Genomic DNA, 21,244 nt, shown 5'->3' on the forward strand with positions numbered 1-21,244 from the left:
CCAAACCAAGGTCGCCGAGCTCACCTCGATCAACAAGAAACCGACGTATAGCTTAGCAGCAATATCCTTGCAAGAACATTTGGCGCCCACCGTGGGGCCCGAACAGTTTAATTTCACCCACAATTATTTTAATCCTTATAATTCATCTGCGTCCATTTTGTATCTGTTTTTCTTTGCAGGAGGGACACTATGACTGATCATTCGGAGACTCAGCAACCCTCCCGGACTAACACTGACCTCATGGCTGCCAACGCCGCCCTCCTAGCGGAAAATCAGCGGATGGACGAACTGTTAGCGCCAATGCAAAATAATGGAGATCAGAAAACGGACAGCAAAAAGACAAACGCTGATCAACATGAAGAGCATCAGTCAGAGTCTAATGCAAAGACAGGGGAGACCCCCCAAAAACTGGGAGATAACGAGCCAATCTGTTTTCTGAGGAGATAATGAATTTCAAAATGCCCATGAACTTTGCGCTCCTGATGACCCTAGCACCATATAAGGGAGTCGGAGATCCTAAAGTTCATGTCACAAAATTCGAGTCTATGATGTTCCTCAACAGTGACTCCGATCCTATTTTATGCCGATCCTTTCCTACTTTTTTAGATGAAGCTGCCTTATTATGGTTTTTCAATTTGCATGCAGGGTCTCTAACTAGCTTTGATAAGTTTGCCAAGATATTTCTCAATCATTTTGCAGCATCTAAAATCTATGTGAGGGACTCGGATTACCTCAGCATAATTAAGCAAGGGCTGCATGAGAGCCTGAAGGATTGCATGACTCGTTTCACCACAGCGGCCATGGAAATCCCCAACCTCAACCCAGAAGTACAGCTACACGCGATTAAAAGCGGCCTTCGACCCGAGAAATTTCAGGAAGCTATAGCTGTAGCAAAGCCAAAAACACTGGAAGAATTCCGAGACAAGGCCACGGGACAAATTGAGATAGAAGATTTGTGTGAAACACGAAGAAAAGAAAGACCATCATCTTGGAAGGAAGATGACAGGCCGAGCAGGTCCCATCACAAGGATCCCAAAAAACTTTTAAACTAACACCAAAATTTGATTCTTATACCAGGTTTAACACAAGAAGAGAATACATCATCAAAGAAATACTGCACAATAGACTCATAAAGCCACCAGTCAAGGCGGGAACATACCAGGATCAGAAATACGTGGACAAAAGCAAACATTACGCGTTCCACCAAAAGTTCGGCCATACCACTGATGAATGCGTAGTGGCCAAGGACCTACTGGAGATATTAGCAAGGTAGGGACTACTAAACAAATACATCAGCTCCAGGAATCGCAAGGAGGCAGCCGTAGACTTACACAAGCCTAAATTCACATCCAAGCACAAAGAAGAAGGAACTTGGTGCGACCTAGTAGAGACCTCTGCTTCCAAAGGAGTCATAAACTACATATCGGGGGGGTTTCGCAGGAGGAGGAATTACCAGCACAGCCAGGAAATGAAGTTATCAGGCGATGATGACGATGGAGGGGTCTCACCAAAACCTGCCCGTCCCAATCTCCACCACCCTTATTAGTTTCAAATATAATTACTACAAATCACAAACACCAAACTTGGACGACCCAGTGGTAATTTCGGTGCACATGGGGGAGTTAACGATAAAAAAGGTCCTGCTCGACCCAGGAAGCAATGCTGACGTTTTATTCTACTCTACATTCAAAAAGATGCAGCTGAGTGATAAAGCATTACAACCATCAGAAGGGGAATTGGCAAGATTCTCGGGTGAAAGAGTCCCCATATCAAATTATGTGTGGTTAAGAACAACATTGGGAGAACCACCAAATTACAAAACACTAGATATTCAGTTCTTGGTAGTAGATTGTGTTAGCCCATACAAATATCATTTTGGGGAATCCGTCCCTTAACTCTTCTCGGATTGAGATTAGCTAGTCTTATTAGACTTTCTCGGAGTGTGAGGATAATATGATACCTTCTTCTATCGTCCGAAATGACGTAATAAGATAAATTCTTGTTATTATTGTGGTATGGTTGATTAGTCTTGTTTGACGTTCTCCATATGTGAAGATGACATGATACCTTCTTCCATTTTTTGGAGTTGACAAAATAGGATGAATTAATCATTGCATGACTAGGATAGAAAGCCTATATTCTCAACCCTTGCCATGGATGTCTCTCTTTATTAATTGATTTCTTTAATTGCTCGCTTGATTTACTTTTCTTGTCATTTAAATTCTTGTCCATTTATTTTTTTGACCCTTTATAAATCAAACCCCCCTTGTCCCTCCATAGCCAATAATCATTCACTTCATTCAATTCCTTGTGAGATGATCCGAGGTTTAAATACTTCGGTTAATTTTCATTTGGGGTTTGTACTCGTGACAAAACTATATTTAATTTGATGTGAGAGTTGTTTGTTGGTTTGGAGCTATACTTACAACGAAGTAATTCTTTTCTATAAGAAGAAAATCTAGACCGACAACGATTCTTTACTGTCAGGGCCATAGTCTCCACTATACACCTGTGTGTCAAGTTTCCTTTGCTATAACAAAGTGGCAACGGTTCACGCAGATCACAAAGAAGCTAGACAATGCTACAACGCAAGTTTATAGAAAATCACACAAGAACAAATCCCGAGGATCAATTCTGTATACAACTCGGAAAGCATTCCAAACCTTGCTGAAATGGACCCCAGGGACAACAATAGTCGTCCCTCCCCAACAGATGAAATGCAAAAGGTAAAACTAGGAGAAACAAATCGATATACTAACATCGGTTCCCGCTTTTTCTGCGGAAAAACAACAGCATCTGGAAGACATAATAAGAGCCAACGCCGACCTCTTTGCTTGGACCCCTGCTGACATGCCCGGGATTGACCCAAATTTCATATGCCACGAGCTAGTGGTAAACCCCAATGTTTGACCTATAAGACAAAATAAACGTAGCCTAGGCACCGAAAAAAGGACTGCAGCAGTGGAAAAGACACAGAAACTACTCGATGCAGGGTTCGTCCGAGAAATTCGATTTGCTTCATGGCTAGCAAATGTAGTTATGGTCAGAAAAAGCTCGGGAAAATAGAGGATGTGCGTTGACTTCACATATCTCAACAAGGCTTGCCCAAAAGACTCCTATCCATTGCCGAACATCGATAGACTAGTAGACGACACCTCTAGCTACAAAGTACTGAGTTTCATGGATGCCTACTCTGGGTACAACCAGATACAAATGCACCTAGAAGACGAAGATAAGACGGCTTTCGTAACCGATCAAGGTAACTTTTGCTACAAGGTAATGCCTTTCGGCCTAAAGAATGCAGGGACAACCTACCAGAGAATGATGGATAGAATATTTAAAAATCAAATCGGAAAAAAATATCGAGATATACGTCGATGACATGGTCATCAAGTCTAGCTCTGAAAAACAACATGAAGCCGACTTACAGGAAATTTTCCAACAAATCCGAGCTTACAACATGAGACTAAGCTCGAAAAAGTGCGCGTTCGGCGTACAGAAAGGCAAATTTCTCGGATTTCTGTTGACAAACCGAGGTATAGAGGTAAATCCGGACAAGTGTTAGGCAGTCTTAAACATGCAGTCACCAAAGTCAATCAAAGAAGTACAACGACTCACAGGTTGCCTAGCAGCCTTATCGAGATTCTTGCCAGCTGCAGCAGCAAGATCCTACCATTTTTTCAAAACCATGAAAAAATCAGAATAATTCACCTGGACAGAAGAATGCGAAAAAGCATTTGTAGAATTCAAACAAATCCTAGGATCACCACCTATACTCAAGAGGCCAGAACAAGGTAAACCACTATTTTTACTTCTTTCAATTTTCACTAATACTATTAGTTCTGTTCTTGTAACAGAAGTAGGGAAAGAGCATCATCCAGTGCATTTTGTAAGCAAAGTCTTACAGGATGTTGAGCTGAGGTACCCAATAATAGAAAAGCTGGCATTTGGCTTAGTAATTACTGCTCGGCGCCTGAGGTATTATTTCGAGACACATCCGATCATAGTTCGGACAGGTCATCCCCTGCGACAAATATTATCAAAACCAGACTTAGCAGGGTGAATGACAAAATGGGCAATTGAGCTCTTTGATTTTGACATATCGTATCAGTCACGAGGATCACCCAAAGCTCAGGCATTAGCCGACTTCATAACAGAATTCACAAACAAAGAAGAACATCTCAAAACATGGGAATTATATGTCGACGGAGCATCAAATGAAAATAGGTGTGGGACAGGAATCCTCCTAAAGGACGACGAAGGAGTCCAAGCCGAACAGTCAATCAAATTCCTGTTTCAAGCAACAAACAAGTAGTCCAAATATAAGGCCTTACTAGCAGGCTTGAGATTGGCCAAGGAAGTAGGGATCTCCAACCTAACGGTACACTGCGACTCACTACTCGTTGTACAACAAGTAAACGGCCAATTTTAGGTACAAGATACACTTTTAGAAAAATATTTAAACTCGGTCAAAACCCTAATGAAATCTTTTCAAAATTTTGAAATACTACATATACCTAGAGATTAAAACTATAGAGCTGACATTTTATCAAAATTAGCCACACATATGATAACTGATCAAATAGATAAGCTCTACCATGTTACACTAACAGAACCAAGTTTAGATACAAAATCTGTTTTTAGCATCTCACAGGAAGATGAAGATTGGCGAAAAACATTCATTACCTACTTGAAAAGCGGAGAGATACCAGAAGGTGAAAACCCAAGGACGTTCAGTACAAGGCAATCCAATACACTTTATTGGGAGTCGACCTATACAAACGAGGTATCTCCTGACCTCTTCTGAAATGTCTTGGACCAGCAGAAGCAGAAACCACCATGAACGAGCTACATGATGGAATCTGCAAAAACCACACTGGAAGTAGGAGCCTAGCTACGAGAATACTCCGAGCAGGCTACTTTTGGCCTACGTTGAGAAAAGATTGCAAAAACAAGGTATAACGTTGCGACGCGTGTCACAGATGTGCACCGCTTATCAACAATCCGGCCGAACTCTTACATACATCAAACGTCAGCTGGCCATTTCACAAATGGGGGATGAATATACTCGGACCATTCCCAATTTCAACAGGACAGGTAAAATTCCTATTAGTAACTATCGATTATTTCACAAAATGGGTAGAAGCACAGCCTCTCGCAAAAATCACAGCCGAAAAGGTACAAAGTTTTATTTGGAAGTCAATCATATGCAGATTTGATTTACCTAGAGAAATTGTATCTGATAATGGCAGACAATTCATAGATAAAAAATTGCATCATATCTCACAGACCTGCATATTAAACACCATTTTCCTCTGTCGAACACCCACAAACCAATGGGCTCACAGAAGCAGCTAACAAAGTCATCTTGCAAGCATTGAAATAGAAGTTAACAGATGCTAAAGGATAATGGGCCGAGCTCATACCATAGGTATTGTGGAGCTATAACACAACACCTCACACAACAACAAATGAAAGCCCATTCCGACTGGTATATGGTGCAGACTGCATGATACCAATCAAAATTAGCAAAGGATCGAGTCGAACCGAGTACTTCAATGAACAAGACAACTCAGATAACAAATCGACCAAGCTCGACCTAATACATGAGGAATGAAGCCTGGCCGAACTAAGACATCAAGCAACGCAAGAAACAATAAGGAAACAGTATAATAAACGAGTAAGACCGAGAACACTCCGAGAAGGAGACTTGGTCCTGCGACAAATGGAGGAAGTCCAAAAACCACCAGGACATGGGAAGCTGGCCGCCAATTGGGAAAGCCCTTTCCGAATCTCTAAAGTCATCGGAAAAGGAGCATACTGCCTAGAGACATTAGAAGGAATGCCCATCCCCAACACTTGAAATATTTCATTCCTAAAAATTTACTATAGTTGAATTTTCGATGTAAGTATGAGCTGGCCAGGTACTCTTTTTCCTGATCATGAGGTTTTTCCCTAAGAAGGGTTTTACTCGGACAGGTTTTAACGAGGCCGACCACCTTATATATCAAGAAGTTCAAAATTGCATCAATCAATATCGCTTTCATCCTAGCTATACATATTTCTAAATAACGTTGAAAGCATATCACAGCACCAAAAACACTGACACATTTCTCACCCTTCTTCTTCAAATACGCTTGGAACTTGGCGACATTCAGATTCGGCAACCTGCTACCTACAATATAAAAAAAATAAACAATACAAGGTCAACAAACACGAAGCTAAAGAAAACAAAAGCACAAAAAAACAGAGTTACCTATGTACAATTCCAGCCCTTTAACGTCATTTTCGGCTTCAAATTTCAATAAATTGGGAATACACAAACATTCTCCCACAGCAAAATTTTCAATAAGAAACTCTAACAGACAGTCCTCTTCCTCACTTCTCTCATTAACTTCAAGAATTTGTAAAGGTTCCGAGCACCAGAACAAAGGAAACTTTTCTATCATCTCGCCATCTAAATAAAAAGGATATATAGACTCCAAATACCGAACCTTGACGAATATTGACTTGAAATTTTTAAAAGAGGATTTATATAACAAGAAGAGGGAACGACCAGGGAAACTACTTAAACAAACCCATAACCCCTTACGAACCCCTTTAAACTGAAACAAGGAAAAGAAAACATTCAGTGAAAGGGGAAAATCCCGAAAAACCATCAAGACCTCGAAAGCGCGCAGAAAAGCCCACGAATTCGGATGTAACTGTGATGGGGCACAGTTCAACTGAGTCAAAATCCTACACTCAAAATCTGAAAATGGAAACCTCACATGCAGTTCAGTCAAACAGGGGACATACATATAGAAGTAACTCCGGTCCCCCCGCTTCTCATAAACCCTTTCCTCGCTAGAACAAGGGAGCAGCTCAACACGGATATTAGACCCACTCCTAACAAACCTTGGAACATCTATAAAACGAAGCGACTCAGGATCACAAAACGACGAAGCACGAGTCTTCACGTCATCGTGAACCCAATGATAAGGATTCTCCTTTTTTACTTCAACAACCTTCACCTTTTCCTTCTCCTTCTCTTTGACCATTTTTCGGAGATTAACAAGAAGGAAGAAATAAAACAAAACAGGAGAGACCAAAAGACAGAAAACTAACCTCTGTAAGACATGTCTCTAGAGAACTTATCGAAACCTTTTTGCAAACTGAAGTTTGTGTTCTGAAAACGACACAGGTTTAATTGCAACCCACTATTTTAATGGGAATTTGAAATAGCAACAATTATGCGCCCAAATGCAAAACGGTTTGGTTCCATTATAGCTAAGCGTGTAAATTTATTGCAGCCCAGTTTACAAGGCAAAAACCTTTTTAAATTTAAATCTACTTTTATTTTTCTTAAACCCATTTCTTTTACAGTCCAAAACGCACATTGAGCTTGGGGGGCTTCAGTATATCACCTCAAAACACCGAGGTATAAACCCAACAAAAAGCACAACTTGCTGCAACCACACCAAGTCAAGCTTGGGGGCTGTGTACTGTACCTCCATAATCTCGGACGAAACCGAACAATACCTCAGCGTAACGGCTCTATTCCAAAACATCACTCCCCATAGATCTCAGACTCAGAACGTCCCACTCAATCTCATACTCAAATCACCACGATCTCGGACCTTATCAACCAAAAATCTTAGAAATTAACCGACCACAAAGCAAACAGACTAGGTTATAAAGCTAGGCCTAGGATTTGAATGAAAAACACACAACATACTTCGAACTACACCTACTATCACTTATATCCTTTATTTAGTTTATTCTTCCACTGACTTGGGCGTCGGAGTCCTTTTTGCAGGTACCATGCTCGAGTCCGAGTTCACGAGGATACAACCTACCCAACCAAGGTCGCCGAGCTCACCTCGATCAACAAGGAACCAACATATAGCTCGATAGCAGTATCCTTGCAAGAACAGTCTTTAAATTTAATAATTTTATTATATTATTTTTGAATTTTTTAATTATATTTCTTAAATTTTAACAATTATTAATATTTTTATTTAATTTAAATTTAAAAAATACAAATATTTAACATCGGTAAGTAACTATTTTTTATATTTTACATTTTTTAGAAAATTAGTCATTCAAGTTACTCTATTCACGTTATTTTACTTTTATGTGTAACTACTAATATTCGTTATTGTATTTTAGTTTTCTTTATTATTATGTAGTTTATAATTGCGATTCTTTATTCTTTTGACAAAGTAAATAATCATTCATGTATAGTTTTAGTTTTTTATTTAAGTTTTTTATTTTTTCTTTTTATTATTTACAAAAATTTAGGATTTTTTTTTCGCAAAATCTGCAACTTCAATTATTTTATTCCTTAGTTTCACAAAGAACATGTACTATCATAGACATTAGTAGAAATTGATATTTAACATTATATTAACATTTCAAACCGTTATTGGTATTTCTCGTGTGATTAATTTGTTTGTGTTTATTATATATATATATATTCATAATTAGGGGTGACAAATAGGTCAAAACCTATCGGATTGGTCCGCGTAGCCTACTGGACCGGTCCGCGTAACCGGTCAAAAAGGTAGGTTGGATTGAAAATTTGAGACAATCAAACTTAAAAAGCTCGTCTAATCCGCATTGTCTAATCCGTAGACTTTGGCGGGTTTCGACGGGACGGGGTGGACGTTCCCTCCGGGCTAGACATTTTTTTGGCCAGGGTCTTTTTTTACAAATTTCTATAATGTTATTAATTTACAAGAGGATGAAGATGATAATTGAAAATGTTCTAAGTTATATTTTGAATTATGTTTTATGTTTGATTGATTATAAACTTGAAGATGTTTAATTATATATTTTGGACAATATTTGTTTTGCTTTGGACAATATTGATTTTATTATTTTATTTCAAACAACTTGGTTTATAATTATGTTTATTACATATTTATGATTATAAAGACTTTAATGTTTGTGAATTTAAAAATTATAATTTCTTTATGTCTTTAGAAATTATAAATTTATTGAAATAGTTGTGAAATTATATATATTGTTTAATATTTAATGGTTGAAAAAAAAAATTGACGGACTTGGCCCACCAGCTCGCCGCTAGACGAGGCGGAAAAGAAATTCATGACCACCTCACTAGGTGAGGCAGGACGGAGTAGGTCGGATTTTTTTATTTACCACCTCTATTAATAACACATATAAAATAATAAGACATACAACACATAAAATACTTTTGGTACACATTTGTGTTTATATCTTTTTTACATAAATAATTTTTTAAGATATCCAAAATATTAAGATAACTTATAAAATACTTTTAGTACACATCTAAAATTCATCAAATTTGTGCTTATATTTTTTTAACATAAATATTTTTTTAACACAAATAATAAGAAAAAAATGATTTTCTTTTTGTTGTATTGGTTTGGGAACAGCTCAATATAATATATAGCATTTCTTCTACAGTAAAGTCCAGAAACAAGGTTGTTAAACAAATTTTTTGAACTACACATACAAAACAAATAAAATAAAAGAACAATGCTAGGAAACCAAAATGGTATTAGCAAAAAATCAGCTAAATATCTTTGGGTGAATCCGAAATCTCTACGAGTTAATATATATGGATGTTTCTTCTGCTAAATATCAGAATGTTTCTTTTTCATACTAAATAGACTTTTTTATATATTTTTCGAATTTTTTTATATTCCAAATGTGAATGTCTCTATTTCTTTAAGAATTTCATATTTTTTTTTTAAAAATTTTATAGATATTTAATTATTTTTGCTAAAATATAACTGGATATTTCTTTTGTTAAGTATTAGGATGTTTTTTTTCATACTAAATGAATGTTTTTTTTATATTTCTATAATTGTGTAATTTGCGGTCTCTTTAATCATCAAAACGACACCTAATATCTCAAAACACAGAGAGCAACATCGTGATGATGATGTGGCTAATCTTCTGTTCCTCCTTCAATGCCTTCTTAAGAATCTTCAGCTGTTTCTTGCTCGAGAAGCTTCCCAAATCCGAAAGCAACTCATCATCCTTGTCCCAACCAAGAACACTCCAATCAACCTCCTTGCTCTTCTTCTTCGAATCCTTCTTCGGAGAGCACCAGAAACACCCCGCTCTTCGAGGTGGCGAAGGAGAAGGTGAAGACGCCGAACCAGAATTCTTCACTTTCACTTTGTTCTTGTTATTATTATTGTTACCCTTTTTCGCTGGTTTGAACATTGAAGACAATGAACTCTCTTCAGACCCATTGGAAGAACCAGAACTAGATGAAACAGAGTCAAATTTAGATTTTGACTTTAACCCATTTCTCCTATACGAAGAATCGGAAGGTAAAGAGACACACCCCTGTTGATTTTCTGACAGCAGCGTGGTGGGTGGTGGCCGGAAAAGACTTGAGCTTGCGGAAGCGAAATTCGAGGTGGAAGGGGAGAATGGAAGAAGTCTGTATGTGTGATTGTTAGAGGTGGGTAGGTTAATGTGAGAGAAAAGATAAAGATTTTTATAGGTTTCAATTAGGTTTACTTAATCAATTTTAAATTTTTTAAATTTTAATTATTAATATAAATTAATGTGGTTTTGTTTAATTTTTTGCTAGTAACCTTTTGTTCCATATACTTTTCCAAAATAAAAATCTCCTTATACTCAAAGAAAAAGAAAACATTGTTTGTCATAAAGCAAACGTGACTGTTAGGCTAATGTTCAACAGTGTTATTGTATACATTAATTAACATATCTAAAATTATAAAATTGTATATTAAATAATTTTTTAACACATTCTAAACTCAACCAAAAATAATTATGTTTATTATTATAAAAAAAATCATATATATCCGTCTTAAAATCGAAAAAATTAATTTTAATAGTATTATTTTAATTTTAATTTAGTTAGAGTTTAATTTTAGTTTGTTATTTTTATTTTGTTTGGTTTAAATTTAAATTTAAATATTCTAATTTTAAGGAGACAAAATTTAAAATTTTAAATATATAAGAAAAAATTTGAGACATAATATTTAAAAATAATTATTATAATAAATAATTACAGATTAAATGATGAATTATGATGGATACTACTTACACCAAAAAGTTATTTACTATGGACAAAGTATAGGAATGTTGTTAGTGGGTGGATGTTACAATACTCTCTTGATGTTTGGAGTTTTAAAACTCCATATACTTTTAACAAAAAAAATACTATTAAAATTTAAAATTTAATTTACTTTGCATTGATTTAGATTAACATTTAATGCATACTGATGAAATCAATAAACAATTAATACTTTTTTTTAAAAAACTACAAATATATTAATTACAACTTATAAAATATATTTTTAATAAATGATAATTATAATTATTATAAGAAATTTAATATGCTTTATTAGTATATAAGTTATTTAATTAGTTAATAAAATCTAATTAATTAATAATTTTATTTTATTTATTTTAATTATTTATTTAAATGATAATTTATTTCATAAAGTTTAGTTAATATATTATCTTCTTTTGTTCATTGAAATAATGAATTTGTTCACCGACAAATTTATTCCTATTTCTGTACAATTGAATCGTATTCGTATATTTTATTTTTTTTATCTAATTTATTCACATATTTGAATTTTAAATTTTAAAATTTTTTATTTAAAATTTAGATAGATATAATTTAAATTAATAATTTAATTTAATAAAAATAAACGTATTCGTATTATTTTTATTATCTTAAGCAAAAAATATCTCTAACTATATTTTCTAGGTAAGATTTATTAATTTTTTCAGATATTATGTACTTATATATACACTCTAATATTATTAATTTGAAAGATTACATATATCTATCTTTTTTATTGAGATATTTAAAAACCATGTTTAACCGCTTTAAAAAAATAATACGAAAACATTTATTTAAAATAAGATGAATATATTTATTTAAAATTTAAAAATTTTAAATAAATTTATTCGTATTAATTTTAAAATAATATGAATATGTTTGTTTAAATAAAAAAAATTTAAAATAATAAGAGTATTATATCTTTTTAATTCTTTTAAATTTTTATTTTTATCATAATTTTATAATAATTTAATATCAATTTAAAAATGAAATAAATTTAAATTAAAACAAAAAATTTAACCCAAATAGAATTTAATGTTAATTCTTTTCTCTTTTCTTAATAATTAAATTATGATTCTTCTCTCTCTTCTTAATTAAGGAGTACTAAAACTCCAAATACGTTAACTTTTGTTTAACTCTTTAAGAAGAGTTTTAATACTCCAAACCTTCTAGGAGTATTGAATCAGGCGCCTTGTTAGTGCCATGTGAGATCGACAACAAATCCAACCGCACAAGTTCTTCAGTTACTACTTACTCAGATCCAAAACTTCAGTTTAAAGTCAAGTCCAAAATAAATAAAAATAGACTTCAGAGTAAAGTTCAACTTGCACCGGATGATTAGCATGTAAGTACTTGTTTGGTTTAAATTTTCATTATGTATTTTTCAATTATTTTCAGAAATTTTTTAAAAAATTGTGAAAATAATAAAATTTTATTTTTCATTTTTATATTTTATTTTTAGAATTAAGATAAATAAATAAGAAACAGAAACGCAAACATTGTCCTTAATGTTTTCCGAAAACTATGTAGCTTTGTAAACTTTGTTATGCAACAAGGGTCTTGTTTTTTGGTTGGAATAGGAACTTGTTTAAGCATCAGCATGCCTAGGTCGCATTAATTGTTGTTAAATTCTGGTGCTGTGAATATATGGAAATTGATGCTTCAACAATGGATGACATCACATAGAGAAGTTAAGTCCAAAGAAAGAGCATGGCAGCTGCATGAAGAAGTAGATGGGATATAAAGTAGAAATAAAGGATGTAAAAAGAAAGCAGAATCTTTTCCTGCTTTCAATTGATAAGGAAAATGAGCCAATCCAAAACTGAAGTGAATAATTCCTACATTATGCTACTCTGTATATTTCGATAATATTTTGATTTACTGTAGGTTTGAATAATAACTATTTCGATGTGAATTATATTCTATCAGCCTTTATATTTTGGAGATGGAAGAAAAGATAGATGAAAACAAACAACTCATCTAGTCATCTCTAAAATTATTAGGACAAATTGCAAGCCCTTATTCCTTCACCATCACCACCATTGTTCATCTCCATTGCCACTTGGCGTCTTCAACACAAACAAATTAAAAATTCGTAGCTTTGATCTCATTGCAGTGAGTTTGCAAGCATTTTGTATAGAAAAATATGGACTTGCAGCAGTTGGAACAGTATCATCTTAACCATGAGAGTATTGAGTAATGAGTATTCAGACATTATTAAAAGTTACTTTTTACATACAAACATACAGGATTTCTCATGTAAAATTTGAGTTATCTCAGCTTTGTTACAACAGCAAATCAAATGAATTCAATTTCGGATGCTCCCCAGTTAAACTTGTCACTGGGAGTGGGGACTGACAAATAATTCAGTATAAAGAGAAAGGAACGTTAAAGCGTTGTTCCTTTCAGTTGGAATCTGGCAAAGACACCACATCATCCTCAAAGAGCTTGACCTCGCACAATCTTCCACCTGCTTCATCGGCAAATGCTATCTTTTTCCTTTCTTTTCGCACTACCTCTTGGGCCGCTGGAGGACCACCTTCACTTAATTTCTGCATTTAATCAAGGATCCAATAATGAATCAAACATGAAAAAGGAAATAGAAAACCATATAAACTTGTTTTAAAATCAGGAGCTTCAAGTCTATTAATACTATGACCGAGGAAGAAGAACATACCATTATCTTACAGAAACGGTTGCAATCCCTTGCCATGAAAGACAAGCTTCGTTTGCAGCTTCTTCAGCTCTTGTGGCATTTTAACAGCCATTCTTGCCTGAAAAATCAATTATCGATAATTAACAAAATATCAAAATACATCAATTGACAAGTATGGCTCCAGCCCTAATAGCAAGAGCAAAGCTGAAGTCACTATAATCTGCTCAGTACTAATCATAGAAGGAGTGTGTCATGAGCCACAGAACATGAAGGGAAGATATTACAATTACAATAACAATTACTGTAATGAAGACAGAGCTTACGAAAGGAGCCTAAATAATCATTTAGAACAGAAAATCCTCTGGTAAGATCATGTGTGATGTGTGTTACACTATAGAGAGGCCAAAGATGAAAGATCCAACAAATATCACAAACTTGCTTGTCAAAATCTATCATTAGAATTGCAGCATAGATAGCACATTGCCATAAAGATTTGGTTTCCTCCCTCTTTCCAGATTGCAGAACAAGCAAGATCTACAAGAACTAATCTAGTGTTGCAAAGCACACACAAGAGACACCATATATACTATACAAAGTTTCTCATGGAACAACTACTCGAATTAAAGCTTCTAAAATTTTTCAACGAGGGTATAAACCATTAAAAAATGTCAAATGTATACTTCCAAGCGAACTTGATTAGTTGGCCTTTTATTTGTTTTAAAAAATACTATTTTATTGAGATGTTTATTGTAATGTACTATGCAAGCTCTAACTTCACGATTTGATCCTTTAGAGGATAAAGCTTGTGTTCCTTTCAGGAATTTCAGCCTTCGACCTCATGCTCACCAAAAAAGAAAAAACTCTTAATGTAACCAAGACAAGAATTGTTCATAGTTTTACCAATTATACAAGCATAGAGATTAATTCTACCATATTTAGCCATCATAGCATTTCTCTTTTTTCATTTTTTCTATCATCAGAGCACTGATATAAGCTTCATGCGAGCTACAAGGATATAACAAGGCTTCAATTCAAATTTCCAATATTTAAGCAAAAGCCTTTAAGATAATAGGTTTCGGATTATCATACCTCATTTACTTATATCTCAGTGATGTATTTAGACAGAAATCAGATCGTAACATGTCATCCACAATTTCCTTCATTGATTCAATTCCTTTGTGAGTTTCATTGTCAAACATTCTACATCGTGCATCTGCTGCTGTGAAAATGCTATGGCACTCTTAGAGCAACTCTGAACAGAGTTAAACCCTATGCGGTTGCGGGCAAGGAGGACTCTTGAAAATCCCTTTAGGCTGGGAACCTCTTTAGAGGTCTTAGGAGTAATAATTTTCGGGCTATCAGTGAATCCTGATCTCATATTACCATTAAGCCCTTCATCAGCATCTCTTATTAGTCTGCTCACATATTGTAGTTTACCTTGCAACTTGAAATGCACTGTATCCAATATAAGGATCAGGATGTAATAGAAAGAAATAGCATTATAGAAAGAACAAAAAGTCTAATTATTTATGATAAAACAATAACCCATCAAACACACAATACGCAAAAAGGAGAATTATTGAATGAACATCTATGTTGTATTTTATTCATAGAAAAGCCAAAGCCACTAACTAGAAAACCATATATTTGACAGAGAAATGAACTCACAACACACAAGATTTCTGGAAAAAGCATTTTACTTTCAAGCCTTGTATGCCTTCTTCACCATCACCATCATGGATTAAATTTTCAGTTATTAGGATTACTTCTCATGTAGGAGTAGCTAGCTACAACAGATTTCTACTCTTTCAACAGTCATGATTTTCTAAGAAGTATTTCCTTTTTCATGGTAGTTCACTTTGTATTTCAATTGGCATTTATGATCTAGATCACTACATAAAATGTTAAAACTAAATTCTTAGGCACGTACTCAAATTGTTTTTCTGAATTAGATGTACGGACTCCATGGCTTTATATATGAGTTGCAAGCACTGCGCTGCTGGCGTATTTATAGACTAAAATTGTATATATATTATGCTAACAAGATTCAAGGAGTGGAGTTATTATTTGATAAAAGTGGGTATAAATTAGAGTACTCACTGAGTACATTTAACTACTTTGATTGTTAGATATAATTAGGATCAATTGTATATCTGAATATTTATTATTATAAAATATTTTCGATTCAACGTGTCAATTTAAATATAAAACGTGCATTGCACCATTTAACAGTAAAACAACAAAGCACATCATGAGACATTTTAACTACTTTGATTGTTAGAATATAATTAGGATCAATTAGTATATCTGAATATTTATTATTATAAAATATTTTCGATTCAACGTGTCAAATTTAAATATAAAACTGTGCATTGCACCATTTAACACTAGTAAAACAACAAATTGCACATCATGAGATGATGTGTTGTATTGTATCACATCATACTATGTTTTCTCCCTAAACATCCAATGTTGTTTAGAGGCAAAAGCCAATATCCAGCAACTAACAAAATATCGAAATCTATAACCTATAGAAAGTTTAAGACTGCTGAAAAATGGCACTAGTAGCAACCGAAGACACAGAAATTCTGCTTACAGGACGAGAGGACTTCTTCACATAAGAGGAATTCCACTCCCCACCATCTTGAGAATAATAGTCCATTGGATATCACCACCAAAATCGCTCTTTCCATTTCCATTTCATCTTCGCCCCAGCTACACTCACAAGAAGAATCACCACTCTCTGGCAACTTACACCACCATCTTCACACCTCTTGCACCTTTGTCACCAACACATTTTTCTTCTTCTCCCACCAGCCAGGTATCACCCCAACGCGATCTCTCTGCCTCGAAGGGATTGAGCACTGGTTTCCCAAAAGCATCACTCCAATCAATCGATAACCGAGGACAAGCAATCTGAATCCAAGCATCCACGGAGTCCTCAAACAATGCAATCCTTGCAGGGCTAATCTCAGACATCAAGAAAACAGTATAAAAGAACCCTTTTTCCTTCATATTCTTTTCCAATCTCTCCAGAATCTTAGGATTCCCTTGCCTACCCAAAGTCCCAAAACACACCCAATTCCAAGCTTCCTCCCTCGCTCTCAAAATCGCACCTTTCCTAGATTCCTTCATTACCACGTGATCATACTCTTCCAGAAAAACTTTCCAATGTAAGGGTCATACCTAAAAGCTTAATCCCAGGATTAGCTATCATGATGCCTCAAGAGAACCTTCCATCAGCTACAAATACCAAAACGCTATTCTCAGGATTCTCACTAAACGAATCCATTAATGAAACCTTGGGAGCAGTGCAGCCAAGAACCTCACCGGCCGAAAGAGGCTGGACTGTGTTACCAAAACACTAAACCTGATTTCTCCAATTCCGGCTTCGCAGCCCTAATTGCAGATGCAAACTGAATAGTACCAGCTAATACAAGGTTCTGGGCGCGAGATTCGAGGTTCAATTTAAAGGTATCAACCAAATGGGAAACGTCGATTTTGATGTCGACGAAGACATAGAGACAGGGGATGGTGGTGGAATCGATGGGGACAAGGCAGCTGTGGCCGTAGTGGATGAGAGGTCGGCGGAGCGCAGCGGCGCGCTTGGCGCTGGTGGAAAGAACACGCCAAACACATTTGTGGACCTCGAAGTTGTAGTTGTGAGGGAGAACGAAGATTGCGGCATTGAGTGCCGCGTCATTGAGGATGGAATCGGGGATTTGGTTCTTCACAAACCGTTTCGGCGTTGGCTTTGGCTTAGCTTGCTCCACCTCCATCGACCAATCAACCTTCTTCCATCTCTAATCTTTTGTAAATCCTTTTTTTCCCTTAGCCTTTCTGAAACTCACTCGGCCACCTTCTACCTTCCTCACTTGAGGGTACTCACGTACAACCCGCTCAGCGGTGCCAAAAACGAAACACTAGTACCGAGAGTGGACTTGAAAATGGATTCGATGTGGGTTGGGGAGAAGCGGAGGGAGGTGGAAGGGAAAGACAGCAGCAGTTCTCACTGAGTATATGCTATCAAGAATTTAAGGAGTAGAGTCGTTAGTGGGTATGGGTATAAATTTATAGTACTCACTGAGTACATTTTAGCTACTTTGATAAATTTATTATTTTATTTATTATTATATTTTATTCGTATTCTACTTTAAATTTAAATTGATATAATATATAGTAATATAATTTATTACAATAAATTCATATAACGCAAATCTGATGCAATATATAGATACTTACAATATCTTATTAAATAGATTGTACAAAAATAAACATCTTAAAGAGACCATACAATTATTTAGAAAATTATTGGCAAAATATATAAAGAAAACATAAAACATATAAACCACGTGAATATTTCATAAGTTACTATGAGCCCGTTTGGGAAGTAGCAGAAGCTATTTTTTTTACTTTTGGATTATGAAAAGTCACAATCTGCGTGTTTGACACAATTTAAGAAAAAGCTTTTAACTTTTCAAAAAGTTAATTTGCAGCTTTTTGAATAAGTAGAAATATATGCAAGGTTCTGAAAACCGAACCGGTTATCGAACCATTCTAATGATTGGTTCCTTAGTTTATTGGTCAAACCAGTTCAACCGTGGTTCAACCAAAATAACCGTTTTATAATAAAATAATAAATAAAATATAAATAAACACACCAAGCTTAACAAAAATCAACTATATTTAACTAAGATTAACAAAATTTTCAAACATAATTTTAACAAGATAAATTAACAGAGTTTTCAAACCAATTTTAACAAGTTCAGCACAATGATTAATTTTAAAAAAAGGCTAGCACTGTCAACTTTCCAATTGCTCAATAACCTCCTTTCCTTCCCAACACCTTCAGGGTATGTGTGGTTGGGGGGAATTATAGAACATTCCCAAGAATTTTAAGATGAGAATATAAAATTCCTATGTGTGGTTCAAAGTTAAAAAAACATTCCAAGGTAACTTTTATTCCTTGGAATTGAATTACCACTAATCCAATTCCCATCTCCCCCCTGGTTATCTCTCATTCCAATGGGAATGGAATGTAAATAATAAAACAAAAAGACTAAATTACCCCTATTATTTAATACTAGCCTTCACCTTCTTCTTCATTTTTCTCTCGAGAACGAACCCTAACAGAGCGGTTTTTCTCCCAAATCAGTGAGCTTCACCAACGCCACCGCCACCGGAGCCGGCACCGGCGCCGCCGTTACTATAAACAGAAGATTCGTCTCCTTCTCTTATCCAATTCATGTTCACACTGCTTTTCTCTGTGAATTTTCTTCAAATCTCATATTAAGGTTTCAGTTTTTTTCCAAAACAGTGGATGCTTCACCAACGCCACCGCCATCTACGCCGACGCCACCGTTACCCTAAACGGAAGACTGGTTTCCTTCTCTTCTTCAAGTTCATGTTCGCATTGCTTCTCTCTGCGAATTCTCTTTGAATCTCTCATTAAGGTTTGGGTTCTTTTTATGCTTTCTACATCATATTACACTAATTTCCTGCAATAGACAGCTAATTTGATTAGTTATTTTTTATTTTGCTTGATTTCTTATATGCTCTCTGATTATGTTGCATGCAAACAACATGTTTGATGATTTGCCTCAATAAAGAATTTAAGCTTGTCACGTATTTTTACATGCTTAATTTGGCTTGAATCTGACAAAAACATATTTTTACATGCTTAATTTGCCTCAATAAAGAGTTTAAGCTTATGGTTTCTTTTCTTGAATCTGACAAAAACATATTTTTACATGCTTAATTTGGCTTGAATGACTGCTCAATCTTCCTCATCTGCCTCCTCTGTTTAAGGCTTCACTTCTTTTCTCATTTAGAATCTTCCTATATAACTTGCAAAGCATTTAATTTCATTTCTTATCTTGTTGCATATTAAGGATCTTGTTCGATTTTATGTTGGTTGAAATGAAATAGTTGTAGCTTAGGAACCTATGATATTAGCATAATAGTAGTAGTAGTAGTAGTAGTAAAGTTCCTAATTGCTACTTTGTTTTCATTTATGCCTGAAATCAATCTCTTTAAAATTATGTTAATTTTTGTTCCTTTTCTCTGTCTTCTTTTATTATTATCTTTAATTCTCTGCCAATCTGTTGTTGAAATGCAATACAATAACAAATTTAGATTTCAAGAACATTGAAGGAGTTTTTTTATGGGTTTTCAGTTTTTCATTCTAAGTCTAAATTTAAACCTGGCATATTAGAGTAGAATTATTATTCAAAAAGTAGAATTTATTCTTATTTATTAATTTGATTGTTAAAAAATTAAAACAATTCCTGCATTGCATACTCCTTTGGTTTGATCTTGTCATCTATGACTTGCTCCATTTTCTCCATCAGGTGATGGAGTTTCATTATCCTTCTTCTCTTCTTTAAGTAATTGGCAAAGCACCTCTTCATATGGTACCTACTCTGCCTCAATGCATCCAGCATGTTCTCCGTTATAGAATTCGTGCGCTTCAACTTCAGTGCTGAAGAAGAAGTAGCAGCCATTTCTGAGAAAGTTCCTGATCACAAAACAATAGCTCGTCTTCAGGTTCGTGCCAGCTCTTTGTTATTTGTTTTTCATTTACCACTAAAATTCTGCTTGTTGACTATTTGGTATTTATGTTAAACAAAGTAGAAGGTAGATTCGAGATTCACATGTATATAATTGATAAAGAAAAAAAAGAAAATAGGGGCAGGGAAGGGAAATTACATGTGACAAAAAGAGAGGGACTTAAGAAATAATTAAATCATTGAGAAGAGAGTTTAAGAAGAAGGGTGTGTGAATTGAAAAAGGGGTGCATAAGACAGACTACTCTGCTGTTTATATTATGAATACGAAAGGCCACCTTAACATTAACATTGACATAGATAGAAAGATAGATATATGAAGTGAAATAAAGAAAGGACAAAAGAATATGTGTGTCTTTGATGGCATTGTGAACTAAACTTGATGGCCACAATTTTAGAACCATACAGTTACAAAAGTTGGAGAATTAGCGGTGCAGACCTGAGAGCTCTAAATTATATATATATATATAATCTCAGGAATTTGGCTAGTTATGCTGTTATGGCCACAATTGGCTTTTACCTCCATTAATATGCAGACATTATTTATACTAAAAAATTAGCAACTGAAAGGTAGGTTGTGTCAGAAATAAATTTTATGACAACGATTTAATTTATTTTTATGTTATTTTATATGGTTAATTGTTTAAATTTTTTTAGGCTGTATGTTTTTTCAACACACGTTATCTGACAAATTGATTTCACATCTTTGAAACCAAATTCAGTTGGCAGATGCAAAGGATGTATTGGAAGGCATTCAAGATGTGAAAGGTGTTAGTTTTCCTATATTAACTCCAAACCTCAAAGTAAGATATATATGCTTTAAAAATTATTATTGTCATCATAGTAAATTATATAATCAGCCAGAGCTTAGGCAAGCGTATGTTTACTTGCTTGACTTCTTAACTGTTATTTTTCATCTTTTAAACTATGTATTAACTG

At 34.8% G+C, this 21,244-nt stretch overlaps 1 protein-coding gene and 1 pseudogene across 1 annotated transcript; both read right to left on the minus strand.

Annotated features, from left to right (window-relative positions):
• Positions 1–9,882: 9,882 nt before the first annotated feature.
• Positions 9,883–10,702, minus strand: LOC130963192 (uncharacterized). The gene is made up of 2 exons (XM_057889339.1): positions 10,662–10,702; positions 9,883–10,423 (listed from the first exon to the last, which is right to left on the minus strand). The coding sequence occupies exons 1-2, from the start codon at positions 10,700–10,702 to the stop codon at positions 9,883–9,885; spliced, it is 582 nt and encodes a 193-aa protein (XP_057745322.1).
• A 5,383-nt stretch (positions 10,703–16,085) lies between these two features.
• On the minus strand, positions 16,086–17,768 carry LOC130962181 (uncharacterized; annotated as a pseudogene).
• Positions 17,769–21,244: the final 3,476 nt, after the last annotated feature.

The sequence above is a fragment of the Arachis stenosperma genome, chromosome 2 (assembly GCF_014773155.1).
Source record: "Arachis stenosperma cultivar V10309 chromosome 2, arast.V10309.gnm1.PFL2, whole genome shotgun sequence".
Taxonomy (NCBI): domain Eukaryota; kingdom Viridiplantae; phylum Streptophyta; class Magnoliopsida; order Fabales; family Fabaceae; genus Arachis; species Arachis stenosperma.

Coding starts and splice junctions, on each gene's coding strand:
- LOC130963192 (XM_057889339.1), bottom strand. CDS start 10,702: ATGTATACAATAACACTGTTGAACATTAGCCTAACAGTCAC. Junction 10,424..10,661: donor AACATTAGCCTAACAGTCAC/GTTTGCTTTATG, acceptor TCACACATACAG/ACTTCTTCCATTCTCCCCTT.